This window comes from Adiantum capillus-veneris, chromosome 18 (genome assembly GCF_014529385.1).
Source record: "Adiantum capillus-veneris isolate H3 chromosome 18, ASM1452938v2, whole genome shotgun sequence".
Lineage (NCBI taxonomy): Eukaryota > Viridiplantae > Streptophyta > Polypodiopsida > Polypodiales > Pteridaceae > Adiantum > Adiantum capillus-veneris.
The window spans coordinates 147,039,664-147,061,759 of record NC_140948.1 but is presented as its reverse complement, the minus strand read 5'-3'; the positions used below and the strand labels follow the sequence as shown (position 1 = coordinate 147,061,759).

The 22,096-nt window shown below is 46.2% G+C and overlaps 1 protein-coding gene across 5 annotated transcripts in view; it reads left to right on the top strand.

Annotated features, from left to right (window-relative positions):
- LOC147436597 (Spc97 / Spc98 family of spindle pole body (SBP) component) overlaps positions 1 to 22,096 on the top strand; it is a 147,627-nt gene that overhangs the window by 5,766 nt on the left and 119,765 nt on the right. For 4 of the 5 annotated variants that reach the window (XR_015185201.1, XR_015185202.1, XM_086489459.1 and 1 more), the window contains exons 3-4: positions 5,255 to 5,425; positions 5,546 to 5,917. Coding sequence is in view for 3 of the 5 variants with exons in the window: in XM_086489459.1 (XP_086345585.1) it covers positions 5,255 to 5,425; positions 5,546 to 5,917 (543 nt within the window). In the remaining 2 variants the exon portion in view is untranslated. The remainder of the gene's footprint in view (positions 1 to 5,254; positions 5,426 to 5,545; positions 5,918 to 22,096) is intronic. The other variant, XM_086489460.1, reaches the window with a different exon arrangement.

The window sequence follows — 22,096 nt, the reverse complement described above, 5'->3', positions numbered from 1 at the left end:
CTCCATTGTATCGGCTCACCCTTTGTATTCCCTTTGTATCAGCTTTCACCCCACCTGTACCCACTATTCTCTTTTCACTTCTTTGTACTTTTTGTACCCAGAAGTGGTATTAGATTCACCACATGTAACCTTTTGGTCTTATAGATCATTTTGGCCTTTTGAAGACGTTAATATTACATTTCATTTCATTTCATTTCTCTCTCTCTCTCTCTCTCTCTTTCTCTCTCTCTCTCTCTCTCTCTCTCTCTCTCTCTCTCTCTCTCTCTCACAGATACACCGCATTGTAACTTTCTGGTCTCATAGGTCATTTTGGCCTTTTGAAGACGTTAATATAACATTTCATTTCATTTCTCACGACATGGGAGTCGCCCAGTCAGAGTACTCACTAAGGAGGACATTGATGAGCTCCGCCAAAGACCGATGTTGGATATCATAGGATAGAATCTTGATTCCAACATCTCAGCCTTTCATTTCATCCCATCTGATTCATTCCATTTCACTTTAGTCAGTTCAGTTTCAGTTTTTCAGTATTCAGTTTTCAGTCTTTTACACGGACATTGTATCAGATTCACCATTTGTAAACTCTTTTATCTCATAGGTCACTTTGGTTTTTTGAAAATGTTAATATATCATTTCATTTCATTTCTCTCTCTCTCTCTCTCTCTCTCTCTCTCTCAGATTGTAGAGGGAGGTGATCATGGGTATTTCCACACATAGACAGTCCCGGATTGTCTTTCGCCGGCTAGTGCAACGAAAGAAGAGGGCTTATATATTTCAGCTAGATCCCAAGCTAGAGTGGGATCTGTGTTTATGAGTCAGGATTGAGGCGAGGCATGGAGACTATTCCATGAGCATTCACCACCACCAGCCATCACCTCCACAGAGACATGGGGGGAATATGCCACATCTCTCTACACAACAGCAGGGCAACCACCTTTGCCGGACCCACTAGAGACATGCCTTGAGACATGTACATTCTTTATTGCTGAGAGGGTAAGGAAAGCCATTGGCAGGATGAAGACAGGGAGAGCACATGATCATAATGGTCTGGTAGCAAAGCACTTCATCCATGCCAGAGATATGCTTGCAGAGCTTCTTGCTATGCTGTTTAATCGAGCCATGTATGAGGGTTTTCCTGAGACTTGGAAGTATGTCCACGATTGTGCCTATTTTCAAGTAGGGAGATCCCATGATTCCCAGAAATTATCGCACCATCATGGTTGGTCACACGTTGGCTAGGCTATATGCATCTATTCTTGAGAAGGAGCTTAGTAAATGGGCAGAGAGAAAGGGCATACGAGCAGTAGGGCAGGCAGGATTCAGGAGAGGTTTCTCCACCCTTGACCAAATTCTGACACTCAGAGCTATGATTGAGAAGGGTAGACACCATGGCAGGAGGATCTAGTGTAGTTTTGTGGATTTCCGCAAAGCTTTTGACACAATGCCGAGAGCCAGACTTATACGCAGACTACAGGACATTGGTGTGCCCACAAAGATGATTTGCGGGATCTTGGCTTTATACAGGACAGTGGTAGGGTGGGTATGCACTACCGGGGGTATGCATGCCATGGTCCACTCCACTATTGGGGTGAAGCAGGGATGCCCCCTATCTTCGACTCTTTTTGGGATGTATGTGGATGAGTTTTTAGACTATGTAGAGCGAGAGGGATATAGAGGTGTTCAGCTAGTAGGGACATGGATTCAGATGCTGTTATAAGCTAATGATATTGTGTTGATTTCTAACTTTTCAGAGGGGATGCAATGTCATTTGCTTTGCACACATTTGCTCATGATAGTGGATTCTCTGTCTACCTTGGAAAAACCAAGGTTATTGTGTTCAACACCACATCACAGTGGGTCAGGAGGTCAACACCCACATTTACGTATGGCCAGGAGACAGTGGAGTACACAGAAGCATATACCTATCTTGGGGTAGTCTTCAGTGGACCGATGTTTTCATTGAGGAGAGCAACAGAGATTAGACTGACGAGAGCCTATGCAGTCTTGGGAGGATTCGAGAGGATGTGTTTGTAGATTCAGTTTCAGGAACCGCGAACAAAGCTCTGGCTTTTTGACACACTAGTGTCTTCAGATATGCTTTACGGAGTTCAGATATAAGGACCCTCTGTAGACCACCATGGCAGATTTGGCAGCACGGATGGATGGAGATGTATGGAGAGGCCTCTGGTCTCTATGATTTCTTGGATGATTCGGGCTAAGGTCTCAACGCCACATGAGATTATCCGAGCCGAGCTAGCCGCCCACCCCTTGTAGTCGAGGCATTGACTAGATCGGTATCCTTTATACACAATGTATAGGACCTTCCTAGAGACTAATATGCTCGGCTAGCTTTGGAGTCATCCCGACTGCTAGCACTTCAGGGTGACACAGCATATTGGTATGGGAAGATGACATCATGGTTTCAGTCACATGGCTTCAGCATGGATAGATTGTGCCTCCGTTCTAGTACTCCTTGGATGCACCCTCCCTATCTCTCACATGGACAGAGATCACCAGACTCATATGTCAGGATCTGATTCAGCTAGATACCAGGAGCACATGGATACAACCAGCATAGGAGTTGGGCACGAAGATGGCTTTCTATAGAGAGCATCTTCTCCAACTCACGGAGGACGGTTTTGTGACTAGGCTTGCATACATGGATGCACACCTATCTCACGGGATACGGTGTGCTATTGGGCAGATACGCACATCCTCACATCAGCTTCAGATTGAGACTGTCCGATTTCGTGGGGTACCAGCAGAGGCTACGATATGTCATCTATGTCCCCTAGAGCCATAGAAAGAGTTGCACTACACGTCACTGCCCGGTGTACTATGAGATACGAGGCCGCTTCCACTGTCTGTTCAGAGAGGGTTTTGGACCATTTTCCAGAGTCATGAGATACGAGGATCAAAGATGTCTTGGACTGTTTCTACTAGAGCTGCTCAGACATAGAGAGCTTGCTGAGGACATCACGAGAAAGCCAGTCTCAGCGACAGATCACAAACTTCTTTAGACCAGCCATGGGACAGCCAGAGGAGCAGTCATTAGAGCAGATATCAAATTCCACCCACACCAGAGGTACGCTGTTTGATCGAGCCATTGAGCCAGGCACCCACGACCATGGGGGCCTCACATCATCGACGGAGGTGAGCTCGACATGCGAGACAATCAATCAAGAGTATTGACCATGGAGGATATTGATGAGATTCGGCAGCGATCGATGAGGGATCTCATCTGAGCTTGACCTGCCTCTACCTCTAATGATTTGTATCTCATTTGTATCACTAGTGATTTGTATCCATCTTTGTATTAGTTTTGTATCAGCTAACCCATTATATCGGCCCTCACCCCCCCCCCCCCCAATTTCGATTTAGTTTCAATTTTTCAGTTCTTTGTACTTTTTGTATTCAAACATTGTATCAGATTCACCAATTGTAACTTTTGGGTCTCATAGGTCACTTTGGCCGCTTGAAGACGTTAATATAACATTTCATTTCTCTCTCTCTCTCTCTCTCTCTCTCTCTCTCTCTCTCTCTCTCTCTATCACCCAAGTGTGGTAGATTGGTTATGCCATTTCCCTCTTGCATAATAGGTCTTGAGTTCAACTCTCCTCGTTGGATAGATCTTCAAGGTCTCTTGGGATAGTTTCCTACGACGTTAAAATTCTCTTCTTCTTCTTCTTCTTCTCTCTCTCTCTCTCTCTCTCTCTCTCTCTCTCTCTCCCCCCCCCCCCCCCCCCCCCCCCCCCCCCCCCCCCCCCCCCCCAAGATATGGGGACCCTTAGTGGACCACCATGGCAGATCTGATAGCATTGATGGATGGAGATGTATGGAGAGGCCTTTAATCTCTATGATCTCTTGGATGTTTCGGGCTAATGCCTTAGTGCCACATGAGATTATTCGAGCCGAGCTAGCTGCCCCCCCTTTTGTGGTCGAGGCACTTACTAGATCAATATCCTTCATGAATAGTTTATGGGACCTCTTGGCTAGCCCTCGAGTCATCCCGACAGCTGGCGCTACAGGGGGATCCAACATGCTGGTATGGGCAGATGACATCAAGGTTTCAGCATGGATAGACTGCCTCCGTTCTAGTACTCCTTGGATGCACCCTCCCTATCTCTCACGTGGACAGAGATCACTAGGCTCATACGTCAGGATCTGATTGAGCTAGATACCAAGAGCACATGGATAGAGCTGGCACAGGAGTTGGGCACGAAGATGGCTTTTTATAGAGAGCATCTTCTCCAACTAACAGAGGATGGATATGTGATCAGACCGGCCTATATGGACACTCATTTATCCCATGGGATACGATGTGCTATCGGTCAGATGCGCACATCATCGCATCAATTAAAGATTGAGACTGCCAGATTTAGGAGAGTACCAGCAGAGGCCAGGATTTGCCAGTTGTGTCATATAGAGCTAGAGACAGAGTTACACCACATATGTCATTTTTTGGTATACTTCGAGATACGAGGCCGCTTTCATTGTCTATTCAGAGAGGGCTTTGGACCACTGGCTAGAGTCATGAGATATCAGGATCAGAGTTGCCTTGGGTTTTTTTTGTTAGAGCTTCGCAGACACAAGTAGTTTCTCTTGAGGAGATAAGGCAGTGATGGACATTCACGGAGAGAGATCATTGACGTCTGTAGAGCAGGGACTCGGTAGTCAGATGAGCAAGCTTCACAATAGACTTTAGAGCCCACCTATACCAGAGGTATATTAGTTGACAGAGCCATTGAGCTCGGGAGAGCTAGACGCCCACGTCTATGAGGGCGACCAAAAGACATTGACGGAGGCTCTATTAGAGGATCAAGACTATTCTAGAGCCGTCCAGTACGACTATTTACAGAGGTGGACATTGACGATGCTCTTCAGCGATCGATGCAATACTTTCTTGGACAACGCCCGATGCCGGGCATCCTCGGACATTGATGATGATGATGATGATTTTAGTTTTTCACTTTACTTCATTTTTTATTTTGTACCCAGACATTGTATTAGATCCACCAAGATTGTATCAGTTTGGTCTCTTAGGTCATTTTGGCCTTTTGAAGACGTTTAATATAACATTTCATTTCATTTCATCCTCTCTCTCTCTCTCTCTCTCTCTCTAACTCATTTGCCTTGGGTCTTCTTGTACCTACCCCAAAAACAGGTTTTTAAACAAGCCTTTGTTGTTTCCTTCATGTTTTTAGAACCGTAGATATTTCAAATGTCGTTTTTCCTAATAATCTTTTGTCGACAGGAGGCTGATAACGTCCATGTTGAGCTTTTGCGATATCTTTTTGCTTGTGCTTGCCAACCATATCTGGCCTTTGTTCATTCCTGGCTCTACCGTGCCACCTTAAAGGATCCCTATGAGGAGTTTGTTGTGCAAGAAGCAAATTTTATGCCCAGAGTTGGTTCAGGATCTCAGGTGTTTGTCTTAGTTGAAGGTTTGGTTTTACTTCTAGTTGTGCTTTCTATGATCGTTGGTGCTTGAGAGTCGAGAGTCCGGCGGCTTTAATCCTTAACCTTTTTTTGGGGCCTTCTGCAGGTCAAAACTTCAGTTTCTGCGCCCTGTTTTCTGGAGGATGTGTGTACTCCTCTCATCCGGTCTGGTCAGCAGCTGCAAGTTTTATCAAAGCTTGTGGAAGCTGGTGCTGCAGATGCTGCTAATAATACTACCAGCTGTATTTCAAACGGATTTAGAATTTTGGAAAGTGCTTTGAAGGCTTGGACTGAACTTGCAGATGATAGTTCTGTGTTTTCTCTCTCTCTCATCTTCAATAAAGAAAAGCTAAATGAGCTAGAAGAGCAGCGCAAGCAGAAACGCCATGTTTTAATGCAGGAGTTTGACTTGCTCTTTTCTAACCTCCATTCCCACAGTGGTGGTCCCCAATTTGAATCAGGGTCAACCTTCCAGGTAGTGAGTATTTTTTGGGTCAAGTTGGTTTAGGTTGTTACTGATTGAAAAGTGATAAATAACTGGCTTTGAAGCAATATGTTGGAGTAATCTTGCCCACATTTCATAATAATATTGCTACATGCTATTATAACGAAGTCTCAGTGACTTTTGCGAATGGCTGTTTCTCTTTGTGAGATTTTTGGCCCCTTAAGAAATTAAGAAGGTCTTGCAAGTGAGTGGCTGGCAAAATCTTCGGACCATGCTCCTTTTCCCAGGCGCATTCTTTTCCAACGCCATATGGCACAATGCAGAGGAGGCCTACGGTCACTACATTCTATCTAATGTAACTTGCGAGCACAGATCGGTGACATTTTGTGCCATGCTGGATGGTTGGCACAAGATCTAGCACACTTGCTTGCCACTAATACTATTGCCTCTAGTTCTGCATGCCATGGCATGATAATATGTAAAGATTTGATTTGCAGAGACAGGAGCAGGGTATACATGCTGGCTTGGGATCTATTCAGCGGTCAATGCAACAGTTTGTGTTGAATGCTGTGTTGGGGGATGATAGACACAGGCCAAGAGCTATTGCACGTGCACCAGGAAAGTTCTAAGGTCTCCTATCTTGTATAGACATGTTTGGCTACAGAGCTAGTGTGCACGTGACATCCTCTACTTAAGGTGAAGCACTGGTGCTGAGTGCAGGGCCTCCTTGTAAGTAGCAAGCAAATTGGGATAACCACCAAAGAAGTCTTCGTCCATGCAACTCCATGCATACCAGAGATCTTGTCTGCTGACCCGATTTCTCTCCGCATGAGAGAGGTGAATGAATGGTGAGTGGGGGTTGTACTGAAATGGTGGTAGCTGCTTGATATCCAAGCCATGTGTGCTAAACCACTGTGTCATCTGTGCATACCATGATCCACTCTCTCTAGTCGCAGCTAGCTGGCGGGATGCCTCAACTTTCAAGTGCTTTGTATGATAATCTGTCCGATGGAAGCTGCCGCACTCTCTGGATGAAGCATACTGTCTGGAAAAGGGCCTCAACCAACATAGGTGGTGCAGCTAGCTCTGCTCTGATGATGTCGTGGTGCATTGAGGATTTCCCGCGTATCAGACGGGATAGCATGATAATTAGCGTCTTCAAGAGGCCAAAGTGACCTATGAGACCAAAAAGTTACAAAGTGGTGAATGTGATAGTGTCTGAGTACCGAAAAGAAAAGACTAAATGGTATTGAAAAAGATACTGTAACATCCTAAACTTCTACAAGTGAGCTAAGCAACGAACGGAAACTGTGTAGGGTATGAGTAATAGCTGATACAGTGAGTGAAGGGTTGATACAGTGAGTGATACAATCTCAACTGAGGTGAGTGGATAATGTGTGACCATCAAGTCATAGGTCATCGATCGCTGGCGGATCTCATCAATATCCTTCATGGTCAGTATTCTGATTGAGCTAGATTGGTGTGGATCCTCTATTGCACCCTTTGTCAATGTTGTCATAATCGTGGGCGTCTGAATTTCCCTAGCTTAGTCGATTGATCGATCAATGTGCCTCTGGTGCGGGTGAGATATGAGCTCTGCTGTTGTGAGAGCTGCTCCTCAGGCTGCCTAATGGCCAGTCTAAAGAAATCTGCCTCTGAGATTGGCTGTCCCGTGATCTTTTCAATAGGATTTCTTTGTGTTTGCGCAAGTCTAGTAAAAACAGTCCAAGACATCTATGGTCCCTGTATCTCATGACTCTAGAAAGTGGTCCAAAACCCTCTTTGAACAGGCAATGGAAGCGGCCACGTATCTCATAGTATACCCGGCAATGACATATGTAGTGCAGCTCAGTCTCTAGCTCCAAATGGCATAAGTGACATATCTTGGCCTTTGGTGATACTCCCCCTCCAAATCTAGCAATCTCAACGTGAAGCTGATCCGACGATGTGCGTATGTGACCAATAGCACATCGTATCCCATGAATAAAGTGTGTGTCCATGTATCTGAACCTAGTCACAAAGCCATCCTTCGTGAGTTGGAGAAGCCTTCGTGAGTTGGAGAAGATGCTCTCTATAGAAAGCCATCTTCATGCCCAACTTCTGCATCAGTTGTGTCTTGCTGGTATTCAGCTGAATCAAGTCCTGATAGATGAGGCTAGTGATCTTTGTCCTTGTGAGAGAAATGAAATGAAATGAAATGTTATATTAACGTCTTCAAAAGGCCAAAATGACCTATGAGACCAATCTGTTACAAAATAGTGAATCTTATACCATGTCTGGGTACAAAAGAACTAGAACAAAGATACTACTACTAGAATCCATCCTCATCTGCTCTTTGGTTGTTGAGAGAGTATGGCTCGAATCCTTTGTTGTAGTCTCCGTCGATGCTATGTAGCCCCTCTTCTCAATCGTGGCCGTCTGGATCTCCGTAACTCCAGTGCTCGGTCGATGAGAGTGCCGGTAGTGGTCGAAGCCGATATCTGCAGTGATGGCTGCTCCTCTGGCTGTCCCATATCTAGTGAAAAGAAATTTGTAATCTGTCTCTGGGACTGTCTCTCTCTAGCTCTCCCCAATTAAGTGTCTCTATATCTTGGTAACTCAAGTAGATATAGCCCAAGACATCTCTGATCCTCATAACTCATGACCCTAGAGAAAGGACTGAACCCTCTCTGAATAAGTAGTGGAAACGGCCCCGTATCTCATAGTACACTGTGCAATGACATATGTAATGTAGCTCTATCTTTGGCTCCAGCTGGCATAAGCGGCATATCCTGCTGTTTGTTGGTATTTTGAATCTACCAGTCTCAATCTCCAGCTGACGTGAGGATGTGCGCATCTGACCATTGGCACCCCGCAAACCATGAGACATATGTGTGTCCATGTAGCTGGGTCGAATCACAAACCCATCTCCTGTGAGGTGGAGAAGATGCTCTCTATAGAAAGCTATCTTCGTGCCCAACTCGTGTGGCGGCTCTATCCATATCCTCATGGTATCCAGCCGGATTAGTTCCTGACGAATGAGTCTAGTATTCTCCACCCGCGTAAGAGACATCGAGGATGCCTGAAGAGTATACTGGAAAGGGGGCAGCCTGTCCATGGTGAAGCCATGCGTTTGGAACCATGATGTCATGTGTGCATACCAGCATGAAGTGTCCCCTTGAAGAGCTAGCTGTTTGGAAGACTCAAGGGCCAGTCTAGCATATCTGTCTCTACTAGTATCCCACAAGCTGTGCACAAAGGAGACTGATTTGCTAAGTGCCTCAATCTCCATAGGAGGGGCAGCTAGTTGCGTAACGTATTGTGTTATTTTTGACTCACGCAAAATACTTTGCAACTGCAGCCCCATAGAATCTCCTCTGCTCGAATGATAGCGTGGAGTACGGAGGCCTTGGCTCTGATTAGTCAAGAGAGAGAGAGAGAGAGAGAGAGAGAGAGAGAGAGAGAGAGAGAGAGAGAGAGAGTGTTTTGATCAGCAAGAATAACGTTGTATGATTGATTGATAATTTTTACATATAATAGAAATTGGGGAACTATCTTTAGCCAATGTTTTTCTTCATGCAAACTCCACATACCAAAGAGTGGTGCATATCTTCTAAGTGACAAGGCTTATTTCCCACGGGATAGACTAAACCGGGCTTGAACCCAACAATCCCCCCCCTCATGCCCAGACATTGACAATGGTTTGAGAACAAACCATGGAAGAGTTCAACAGACCTTCTAAAACAATGAGTAGAAGCCCCCCCCCTTGACAGCAACATCGGGGTGTGTGTACTTGGACAATAATCAGAATGGGGACAACAAGAACTCAACCAAATAGACAAATATGAGAGGTCCTACCACTTTTCTGTGTGGCAATGTCTATACCCATAGAATATTTATTGGACAAAAACCGACAATTGATAAACTGAAACGAGGCTTTGACAGAAAATAGATGACGGTGTTGACAACAGACGAAACCATAATAAACCTATGACACGGAAGAGGTAAAAAACAATCTTGAACTGTGCATATGTTGATTGACCAGGTTCTTGAAACAAATCTTTTCTGTTCTTGTGGTTGTCGCAAATCTTCCTTGGCGTTTTGAAGACGCCTATGCACCGCCTCTACTGGGATTGCGAGCTGCAACCTTGAATTTCTTTGCCTATCTCCTTGTCGTCGACAAGACCAGAAAGCGGTTTTTGGTAGTGTTTTGAGATGTTGCGAAAGTTGCCAACAAGCTCACCAAAAAAAAAGTTGCTTGCCTTGTCAACTAGCTGCAAACAGCGCTTCAACATGCGCCTTTGATGGCCACCAAACTTGTAGCACGTTTTGATATGCTGCAGACTCGCAAAACTTGCTTACTTTGCCTAAACGGCATTTCAAAACACAGTGCAGGATTGCCTCTACGCCGGCCACCAACCACCACCAATGCTTGCAAAATTTGATTTTGCAGGACAGCTTTTTAAATGTTGTGCGTAGAGCGACTTGCCGCCTAGGAAGATGACGATGTGGCAGCTCCGCTGCACAGCCTGCGCCTATTGCTACCACCGCTTGAGCGGCATTTTAATATGCTACCCCCAGCACTGCCTAGGAGCTCTGATATCACCATGAAACTACTCACTGTACATTGCTAGCATAATCAATCAAAACTTGGGGGTTTGACCAACAAAGAAACCCAAAAATTAGATGTAGCAGCTATGGAGGGTGATATCTTGGGTGAGGCATGGAGTTGGAGAGCATGCAGAAGAAACCAATGAGAGAGTGCAGAAGGTTTTGACGAGCAAGAATAACGCGATATGATTGATTGATAATTCTTACATATAACTTGAAATTGGGGAACTATCTTTAGCCAATGATTTTCTCCATGCAAACTCCACATACCAAAGAGTGGTGCGTATCTGTTAACTGATAGGGCTTATTTCCCACGAGATAGACCAAACCGGGCATGAACCCAACACTTTAGACTAGAGGTTTGGAAATTTATCAGTTTATTATTTTACTCTCCCAACACTTGGAATCAATTTAGCTCAAATGAATTGAACAAGAGATGCCTTCAGTTGGATATTTATTTATGGATTATTGAACTACGTGGTCCATGCCAATCTCTGAGTCATGGTAAGAATTCTCCTAGCGGCGCATTGACTTCCTCTCTATAGAGTCTCCCTTCTTTTTTGTTTTGGGGCGGAGGGGGGGGCAAGATAGTTGTATACCGAGTACAAGTAGATCTCTATGAATGGTTGTGTTGTCACAAGTTTGTGATGTGGCATTGTAAGGGGATTAGGGTTTTTATTTTTAAAAACTAACCCCGCCTAACGTGAAGAGCATGGCCAAGAGGCCTAAAACGCCAAAGACCCAGAGAGCCCCCAAAAATTGTGTAAGCTTGCTGACATGACTGGCTCGCTAGAAAAGCTCAAAACACGGACTTTTAGCACCCAATGTAAGTTTATAAGAACCCTTGGGGCCACTCTCTGCAGAGCATCTGGACGCAGAGTCGCGGAGAGTTGCACCCTCGGGAGTTGTACCTTTGTGATCGGCAATCGAGAAAGAAATACGAAAAGGGGTGCCAGTCTTTGGGGCCAATGCATTTGGAAGCGGAACTCTGCCGCTTCGTGCTGACTATTCTCTTCTCTCTCTCTCTCTCTCTCTCTCTCTATTCAACTTCAATTTAGTTATTTGCAGTTTCTGTTCATGTGGTGTTATTGATTTCTCGCTTGAGTGTCCAAGCTTGTTACGTGGTATCAAAGCTCAGACGATTCTACTTCTACGGAGGATCTCTTGCTTTTTTGCAGCAACATGGATTCTAGCAGTGAATCTGCCAATAGAGACGAAGCCCCTTTAACTACTCTTCTGCCGGGAGATGAAGAAAACCCTAATCCCAAAGGAGATTCCAGCGGGAGCATGCCTCCTTCTGAGGATTCAAGAGACCATGGCAAATTTTCGACAGGGGATCTCGACAGAGTGGAGTACAAGCGCCAACTTCAGGTTGACATGTGCATGAAAAGAATGATCAAGTACTCCAAGGACCGGAAATATGTGTAAGTACCCGAAGAATCTCTAGATGGCGAGAAGCCGTCTACTCACCTCTCAGGTCGGCCATAAAGATAAAAGCAAACGAGTGTAGAAAAGCAGAAAGTGTACTCTTAAGAAGAGTTTGATGAAGCTCTTGAGCAAAAGTTTAGCCAGTTGATGACAACCACAAAGCACTCTCGAAAGGAAAGCAAATCCGAGGATCACCTTGGTTATGTGGATCGGAAATCTTTCGAGGTCGCTAGTAGATCCAAGAAGCATGTTTGTTTCTAGGATGACCACGGATTTTCTTCGTCTTCAGAGGGTTCCTACAATTCCTCTTCCTTTAGTTCCAGTGAGGACGAGAAAAAGCAGAAGAAGAGGAGAAAGACTAAGAAAAGCAGATCTAAGAAAAAAGTATAGAAAGCATATAAAGCACTTTAACAATTTGGAGGAGGAGATCTCATCCTCTTTTGGTAATTCAGAAAGTGGGAAGAAGAAAAAGAAGACTTAAGAGTTCAAGGATGGGGGTCAAGCAATAAAGTTTGACATTTTTGCAGAGTTCAAAGATGCCCATTGAGCTCTTGCATTCATACAGCAGTTTGACATCGCTTTTTTTGGGGGACGTTTTTTGAAGTTACAAAAGAGTTCCAAACTTAATCTTTTCTTTTTCTTTATACTTATCATGACCATACAAATATTTGAAATTGACGAACAAACTCAAGCAGAAGATCAGCATTACGTGAACAATCATACATTTGAACTCAGTCTTCTTTTCGAGCTACGAGAGAGACCTTGTCTTCTTTTGCTTATGTTTTTGTCGATGCTTAAACCTTGAACTTAAAGAAGATGCACTAGTCATTGAAGTTGAAGAAGACGGTGAACAATATCGATGCCTTTGCCTATGATGAGATCTTCTATGACGGAAAAATGACTCCGTGTTCCTTGACGATCCATCTGAGAAGGCACTAGATGACTTTGAGGATGAAGATAAACCTCGGCTTCGTTGAACGGAAACAATCTCTCTTCTTGATTGATCCAGCAGCCAATAAAAATTTCATTTCATGGCAACTAGCTGAAGAGCTTGGAGTGCCAAGCTAAAGAGCTTGGAGTGCAGCATGAGAATATGGAGATACTCTTGGAGCTTCACCAACATGTCCTCCTTGATGATGGCGATTCAATTAAGATTGTAGTACCCTATGTAATCACTTTCGGCGAGTGATCAGACGGAAACACAAAGATAATTGCAAACTTCACACTAGGCAATTCTTAATACTTCAAAACACTTGAATAATCGATAGAGACGACACAACTTGGCGGATTTCCGAGCCAAGATACGTTGGCCCCAAAGACTTGCATCCTTTTTTGTCATTTCTTTATTATTTGCTTCAAGATGGTACAACTCCTGATGGATCCATCTCTTCAAGCTTTGCGTCCATATGCCTCAAAGACTGGTCCAATGTCACGTGCACATCTAACCCTATGTGCATGTGGACAAGCTATTTCAGGTTTAGGGTTCAGGTAAGCTTAGGAAGTGTTCTCGTACCTTTGTGAGCCTGTGCGCAGGTCGTGCATGTCCAGGCACTTAGAGTAGCTGCATATTCTCTGGTTGCACACAACATGATCATCAGCATGACAGTCAGTACCCATCAAGAGCATTTTACAGTGCACAAAACCCATTTTCCTTATTTATCCTTTTTTCACTTATTATTTAATAAGTGACTTTTGTTGGAAAACTAGGTGGGGCAATTTTGCTAAGTTAGTATATAAAAAACCTAGCGTTAGCACTTTCTAGCAGAAGAGGCAACAGAAGTCCACCAACTTACAGTGCACCTTCTCAGCAAGACCGGCAGGAGGCCTAGCATTTCCAGCCAACAACAAATCAAGATCAGTGTTTTGGCTACAGTTTCAGCCTAGCGTTTTCAGCAAAACCAGATCAGCCCTGGCGTTAGCAGATTGCAGATCAGCATAGCGTTTCTACAACAAATCAGGACCAGCATTTTTGTCATAGATTCCTTGGCGTTTGCATCTTGCAGACACCTCTTAAGCTCCATCTGGCATCCCTCCCTTGTGTAAGCCTTGAGCATTATCGAAAAGCATGTCTAAATAGGATTCTACTTGGACTAATGGGTGTGTGTGTGGCTCTCTACTAACATATAGGTTGAATCCAGCTTAATTTAAGCATATTTTAGGTTTATCGTTTCGGCCCCCGTTTCCGTTCCGCCGCCCCGGGGCCCCCCATTTTGGAAACGTTCCGGAGCCCCCCATTCCCATTCCATGTAACTTTGGGAGCAGCCCATCGGAGCATTTCTTGGGCATCCTACCCCTAGCGTTTTTCCTCGGGGCTCCTCTAGCTTGGCCATCTCTCTTGTGGAGGGCAGTCACCTGGCGGTGGGCAGTCCATAAATAGTAGAGGGACTTCATGTCATCTTGAAGGCTGCTAGCACTTCATGGGAGCCTTGATGTGTTTGTCCCTCCCTCTCGCTTTGATCTGTCTAGATTCTAGAAGCCAGGAGGAGGCGCATGTTGTTCTCATAGAATGCTTGGGGTTGTAGCCTATGTTGAGGCCGAGTCAGAGGTCTCATGTGCAGGAGCAGATGGAAATTGTAGCAGTAGCAGTTTTGGGTTGTTGGAGGCGACTTCAACAACGTCGAGAGCGACTCTGATTGGCGATCCATCACACCTCCAGTTCTATCATCCATTTCTCCCGATGAGCAGCCAGCTTGGGATCGATTTCTTCTAGCTATTCAAGGTGTTGACGCCTGTCACATACCCTCTTTTGGTCACCACCCTGCTACACTTCATTACTTGTGGGGGTTTCAGAGACAGCAGGGGAGATTATTAGAGCGACTTGATCGTTTTTACATTGGCCCTTGGGCAGCAGCTCTAGGTGGATTTACTACTATTTGGAGAGGGACCAACCTCTCAGATCATTTACCCATCTCATTGTTTATCTCCTTCACTAGATCCTCTGCACAGAGACGAGGCTGCCGCATCCCTGACAGTGTTCTCACCACTGAAGTTTTGTAGCAGCAGATTCGTGACTTATGGTCCACGGGTGCTTCTTATTGTGGTCCCCCTGGAGAGTTCCTTGCTCATTGCATTACTCAGTCTAGTATTTACTGCCGTGATCAGATTGCTATTATTCATCGTCAGTTGAGAGTACGCGAGTCTGATCTTCACATTCCTCTTGGTTCCACACAGCGCTTGCTTGAGGAGTGGCCTCAGGATGCTTATCTCGCTGCTAGACAGACAGAGCTCACAGAGGAAATTCGTCGCGTACAGGAGGCTAGGTCTGAGTTCACTCATCATGCTTCAGTATCTCATTGGACAGCTAAAGCTGATCGAATGAATAAAGCCTTCTTCGCTGCGCATAAAGAGCGCCCTCCTGGCACCACCCTTCGGACTTTGTGTGATGCTCAGGGGACACTACATATGCATCCTGATGTTATTCTTGATATGTCTGCAGATTATTTTGAGGCATTGTTCACAGCTGATGTATGCACTACTGAGGTTTTACTTGCCCGTGAGCAGATCTGGCATCACACTCGACGTTGTTGTACAGACACTATGGCCGAGATCTTGTTGGCACCCTTCACACTTGCAGAGATTCATGCTGCTATCGAGAGTCTAGATCCATCCTCCTGTTCAGGAGAGGATGGCCTCACTAGAGCTTTCTTTTTGACTTATTGGGATGTATTGCATATACCACTGCTTCGCGGTTGTTAGGACATCTTTGCATCAGGATATATGCATCCGGATCTTTGCTCAGGTCTCATATCTTTTATTCCGAAAGGGGGTGACACCACTCAGCTCCGCCAATGGAGACCTATTACCCTACTCCCTTCGGTCTATAAGATATTAGCGTTATTGATCAGCCATCGCTTGCGACCGTTCTTACCAAATATTATTCATACTTCGGAGACAGGCTTTGTCATGGATCGATGCATACTGGATAATATCTTCACTTTTTATGAGGCAGTAGAGTGGGCCAGATCATCTTCTGAACCTCTCGCTTTTTTCATCCTTGACTTCGAGAAAGCATACGATCGTGTTGAGTGGGACTTTCTCGAAGGATCATTAGCCAGGATGGGTTTCCCTTCGAGATGGATCGCAGGCATTTCCGCTCTCTTTAGGACTGCCAGCAGTGCTATTACTATTGGTGGTCGTGTCAGTCGCAGTTTTGAGCTTTCTTGATCTGTCCGTCAGGGATGTCCTTTAGCAACATATCTGTATCTGTTTGTTGGAGAGACTATGTCCGACTCTCTTCGTGCTCAGAGTCATGCATTTCGTGGCTTGACCATGCCAGTACCTTCAATTCCGGACCTCATCGATCATGAGTTTGCTGATTACACTATGCTGATGTTGCGCTATTTGCTAGCAGCTCTTGATGCCATGCGGGAGGCCCTGGAGGTTTTTTGCATTGCCAGTGGTGCACGCATTAACTGGCATAAATCCTATGGGTTACTGGTTGGTAGTAATGACATACCTACTTGGGGGGTAGCTGATGGTTTCACATGGCTGCAGCCGGGTCAGGCATGCAGATATCTGGGCTTTTAGGTTGGATTTGACGTTTCCTCACAGCAGCAGTTTGCACCCGTACTACAGTCTATTCGCAGGAAACTATGTCATTGGTCTTCACGTCATCTGTCGTTGGCTAACCGTGCATTGGTCGCCAACCAGGTCATTCTGGCTACAGTATGGTATATGGCCTCTTGTTGGATGCTACATTCTGGTGTGATAGCTCAGCTCCGTAGACTAGTGCGGAACTTTTTATGGAGTGGCACAGATGGGACTACTGATACTCGTGCTCGAGTTCGCTGGTCCACGATTATTCGTCCTAGGTCAGAGGGAGGCCTTGGCATTATTGATCCAGAATTACAGAGCCGCGCCCTTCTTATCAAGCTTATTGTTCGGGGTCTTTTTCCCGGCCAAGAACCTTGGAAGATGCTTCTTCAGGCCGCTCTTTGCACAGCAACTCCACGCCTCGGCACTAGAGATGGTCATACTTGGCATACAGGGTATCGTTTTCTCTTTACGGATGCCCCCTTGTTCACCAGTACTCTCTCACCCTTCATCCGATCACTCCTTCAGATTTGGGTTTCCATGCGACGGGCTATCATACGCTCACCTCCCTCGTGTCGTGAGGAGATTGAGCGCCAGTCTCTCATTTGGAATGATGCAGTTCTTGATTCTTCGGTTAATCCACCCCGTCAGCTTGGAGAGAGGACTCACATTGATTGGGCTGCTTGGGACACTGGCCCTGCTGCCTCTATGCGGTTGTTTCATGAGACAGGTATGCTGGATGCAGATTTTGTGGCAGAACATTATGACATTGGTCGCGTGGTGACAGACAGACTGCTTGAGATTGACTCCGCCGTTCCTTCACAGTGGGACGTAGTCATGCGAGGCACGGTTCAGATGCCTCCACATAGTGGCTGGGAAGGTCTCTTTGCTCAGAGCGCTCTCTTATTAGTTCGTTTAGACACCATGCTGTTCACAGTTGATACAGACTACTCTCAGGGGATTCATGCTAGATTGACATATGATACCACCTCTCCGCACCTTGTCTACCCCGGCGCTCGATGGGAGGCCATACGAGTAGTTGGCTCCCGCGGGAAGCGTCATTGTGTTGACCCCCGTTTCGCTTCCGCTGATGCTGCCCTTTGGAGGCTTTGGGTGTGGGAGGGTCGTGCCCTATCTCAGCTTTATTGGGACCCAGGAGAGTGGCATTGGCCTCACTCTAACCCCACCAGTGCACCTGTATCATTCTTTGAGTACACTGTCAGAATTGGAAGATTAGCATTGATGAGACAACACCCAAAGTAGCCCACTCGTATGCGTTTCTGGTTACATTCAGGTCTCTCCCATGCCTATCTACAACAGTTTTGGTCAGCCATCTGGGATTTACATACGGCTCGTCGTATTTCTTTTTTCATGTGGATGATTGCACATGCAGGACTTCCAGTTGGGACTTGGCTAGCTACTATGGGTCATGATCCGTTATGTACTCGATGTCCTTTGCGACTACATAAGTCACGTGCACACTGTCTTTGGTCATGCTCCTCTTCTCATATAGTGTGGCTAGCAGTTTGCTTTTTACTTAGCAGAGCCGGTGTTCAGCATGGATTTCTCACTTGGGGATTTGTTTCATGGTTGATGCCGATGCCCGGACCGCATCTTTTCTACGAGGGCTCAGACACAGATCCAGCTCTTATGCTTACCTCGACTGGTTATCAGCGAGGGACTTTGGCTATGTTACCACAGATCGCTTGGCAGGGGGATCCTCAGACATGTGATGAAGTTTTTTCAGTCATCACTAGCATTACACTATGGAATGTTTGGAGAGCTCGTTGTCTTCACATTCTCAGTGCGGCTCCACAGCTCCTTCAGGATACCCTCACTGCCATTTGGCTGGACATCATTCACACCCTGATTTGGCAGTGGGATTCTTCCTCAGGTACATCTAGAGCAGCCGAGGCTCGTCGATTTGCCTTCCTTCGGCGTTGGGCCCGATCTCCACTCTTCTTTACACTTACAGGTGGCCAGATTACATGGCATTATGCCCCCCCTCGGTGGTTTCTCCTCCACTCATCACACAGACCACCATGAGATTGTTCTAGTCGAGTTGTCACTATAGTGGCTCTCACCCTTACATTCAGCTTGTACACCCCACGTGACAGGCTATTTTTAGCATCCGCTGGGGATTATGTTGTACTCAGTAATATAAAGCCCTGATTTTTCCCCAAAAAAAAAAAGAGAGAGAGAGAGAGAGAGAGAGAGAGAGAGAGAGAGAGAGAGAGAGAGAGAGAGAGAGAGAGAGAGAGAGAGAGAGAGATGAAATGAAATGTTATGACGTCTTCAAAAGGCCAAAGTGACCTACGAGACCAGAAAGTTACAATGTGGTGGATTTGATACAAAGTCAGAGTAACAAGATGACAAAATAAAATACTATGGAATCCTAAACTGCCAGGTGTGAACTAAGTAGCTAGCTGGGATAGCTAGATCACAAGAGATCCAGCATCGGTCGCTGGCGGATCTCATCAATCTCCTCCATGGTCAGTAGTTTGACCGAGCGTCGTGCGTGTCGGGCCAAAGTGATCGGAATCCTCTGATGCAGCCTCCGTTGATGCTATGTAGTCCTCCACAATTGTGGGCGTCTCGATCTCCCCAGCTCGGTCGCTCGGTCGATCAGTGTGCCTATGGTGTGAGGCGACGAGCTCTACTGTGGTAATAGCTCCTCCGGGTGTCCGGTGGCAGCTCTGAAGAAGTCTGTGATCTGTCTCTGAGACTGGTTAGCCTCTCCTCTCATCAAGCTCTCTCTGTGTCTGCGTAGCTTGAGCAAAAACAGACCTAGGCATCTCTGATCCTCGTACCGCATGACTCTGGAGAGTGGTCCAAAGCCGTCTCTGAACAAGCAATGGAAGCGGCCTCGTATCTCGTAGTAGACGTGGCAATGGCATGTGTAGTGCAACTCTGTCTCAGGCTCAGTGTCGCACAGGGGGCATATCCTGGCCTCTGTTGGTACTCCGCTGTATCTCCCAGTCTCAATCCGCAGCTGGTGTGAAGATGTGCGTATCTGGCCAATAGTACATCGTATCCCATGAGACAAGTGGGTGTCCATGTATCTGGGCCTCATCACAAAACCGTCCTCCCTAAGCTGGAGAAGATGCTCTCTGTAGAAAGCCATCTTCGTGCCCAGCTCTTGTGTTGGCTGTATCCATGTCCTCCTGTGTCTAGCTTAGTCAGGTCCTGGCGAATGAGCCTTGTGATCTCGGACTGTGTAAGAGTCAGAGGGTGCATCCAGCGAGTACTAGAAGGGAGGTAATCTGTCTATGCTGAACTTATGCGCCTGGAACCATGATGTCATCTCCCCATACCAGCATGCTGTATCTCCCTGCATGGCTAACTGTCGAGAGGACTCAAGTGCAAGGCGGGCATATCTATCTCTAAGAAGTTCCCACATGCGGCGTACGAAGGAGACAGATTTGGTGAGCGCCTCAACCACTAGTGGGGGGGCAGCTAGCTCTGCCCGGACAATAGCACGTGGTACTGAACCAATGAAGGTCCCCAAATCTCAGCTCCATAAAGCAATGCAGAAGCCACCAAAGTGTTAAAGAGCCAGAGCTTCGTTCGAGGCTTTTGAAACTGAACCTGTGAACACATCCTTTCCAATCTACCCAATGCTGCATGGGCTCGAGTCAATCTAGTCTTTGCCGCCCTCCTCAATGAAAATGCTGGCCCACTAAAAACCACTCCAAGGTTAGTGTAGGCATCTGTATACTCCACCGTCTCCTGGCCGTATGTGAATGCGGGCGTTGACCTCCTGATCCATTGTGGGGTGGTATTGAGAGAGAGCAAGTGGGAGGTAAAGAGGTTGGTGGTCCGCCAGGGTTGGGGAAGAAAACAAGCGGGGGTATAAGGCTGAAGGAGGTGTGGACGAGAGGGGGAGATGGGTATAATATGGCGGCCCGCTAGGGCTTGGATGTGGACGAGCAAAGAGAGAGAGAGAGAGAGAGAGAGAGAGAGAGAGAGAGAGAGAGAGAGAGAGAGAGAGAGAGAGAGAGAATATTTGAAAGAGAGAGAGAGGGAATATACAATATCTGTGGCGGCCCGCAAGAGGGTGTGACAGAGGTATCTCATCTTATGCGCCCACTGGGCCAGGTGATGCAGCGGCAGAGTAGGTCAGAGAGAGAATTGGCGGAGCCCAGCAGTAGGAGAGAGAGAGTCCGTCTTCTTGCGATAATGGAGAGGTGTGGCGAAATTGGTGGCGCCCCTCTGGTGGTTAAGCCTAGAGGGGTGGTAAATGGTAAAGAACTTCCCTTTTTTGTTTTTTTTTTTTTCTTTGGTGATATGCTTTCCCCTTCTTAGGGGTGTGGTTCTCGTAGTCGCGGTTTCGAAAACCGGCCGTCATTAGCCCTCCCATTTGGCTAGAGGCATTCATGCTTCTAGCCCTACCTCTGAATCTTTAGTTGTGGAGTTGGAGGGTTCTCCCTCTTCTGGAATATCTAACATAAACTCTGGATCAAACCTAAGGAAATACCTTTTTAGCCTCTATCCATTGACTCTAGTCTTGTGAATTCTCCCATCAGTTTTTTGACAATGAATGGTCCTTTCCGTCAGGGTTGAAATTTTTTGTCCTTCCTGGTGTCAAATTTGTTATCGTATCTCAACACTAGCATGCCTTTCTCCAGGCCCTTTTCCTTAAGCCCTTGATTGAAGGTGAGCCGGCGTCGCTCTGCCTGCGCTGCATAGTGATTGATTGCTTCTTCCCTATCTAGTTGGAGCCTTTCCAGATCCAGGATGTGGTTGCGGAGATTTACAATCGGGCGCTGTATTTGGCTAGCCATGACTCGTAAGCTGGCTATCTGTACCTCAATGGGTAGAATTGCCTCCTTTCCATAAACTAGATGGAAAGGGGTGAAACCTAATGATGTTCGGAACGTCGTTCGGTAGGCCCATAGAGCGGCCATGAGATGTTTATCCTAGTCTTCTGTGTGATTGTTCACCTGCTTTGTGATGATTTTGCAGATCATTCCGTTTACCTTTTCTACTAGGTCATTACACTGTGGATAGTATGGTGTGGAATGTCGGCGTGTGATGCCTAACTTTTTCATCAGTTCTCCCACTAGATCGCCTCTGAAACTTGGTTCCCTATCTGATATCATCTCAAGAGGAGTGCGAAAACGACAACAGATGTGCTCAAATATAAACTTTGCTACCTCTTGGGCTGTGATGCGGGTGGTGGCTGTTGCTTCGCCCATCGGGTCATGTAATCTACACCCACTATAATGTACAGTTTACCTGATTGGGCCCTTGGTAGAGGACCGATTGCATCTATTCCCCATTTCTCAAATGGACCATATGAGATGATAGGAGTCTGTGGCTCATAGGTTAGTGTGCGATCACTGGCCACTTGACAGGCCTTGCATGTTTTACACCAATGATGTACATCCCTGTTTAGACTAGGCCAAGAGTATCCTGCTTGTAGAATCTTCCTACTGGTGATATCTAGAGCAAATTGACCGCCGCAGACGCCATCGTGGCAACTTAAAATTACCTCTGTGATCTCAATGGAGGTTGGCACTCGCTTGTGAATTTGATCCTTGCCCTTACAATACAAGTGGTTGTTTACAAGGCGGTATCTGGTAGCCTTCTTTACTAGCCAGTGTTTCTCGCCTTTAGTGTACCCTTCCGGACATTCTATTGTATTTAGAAAGCTAATGA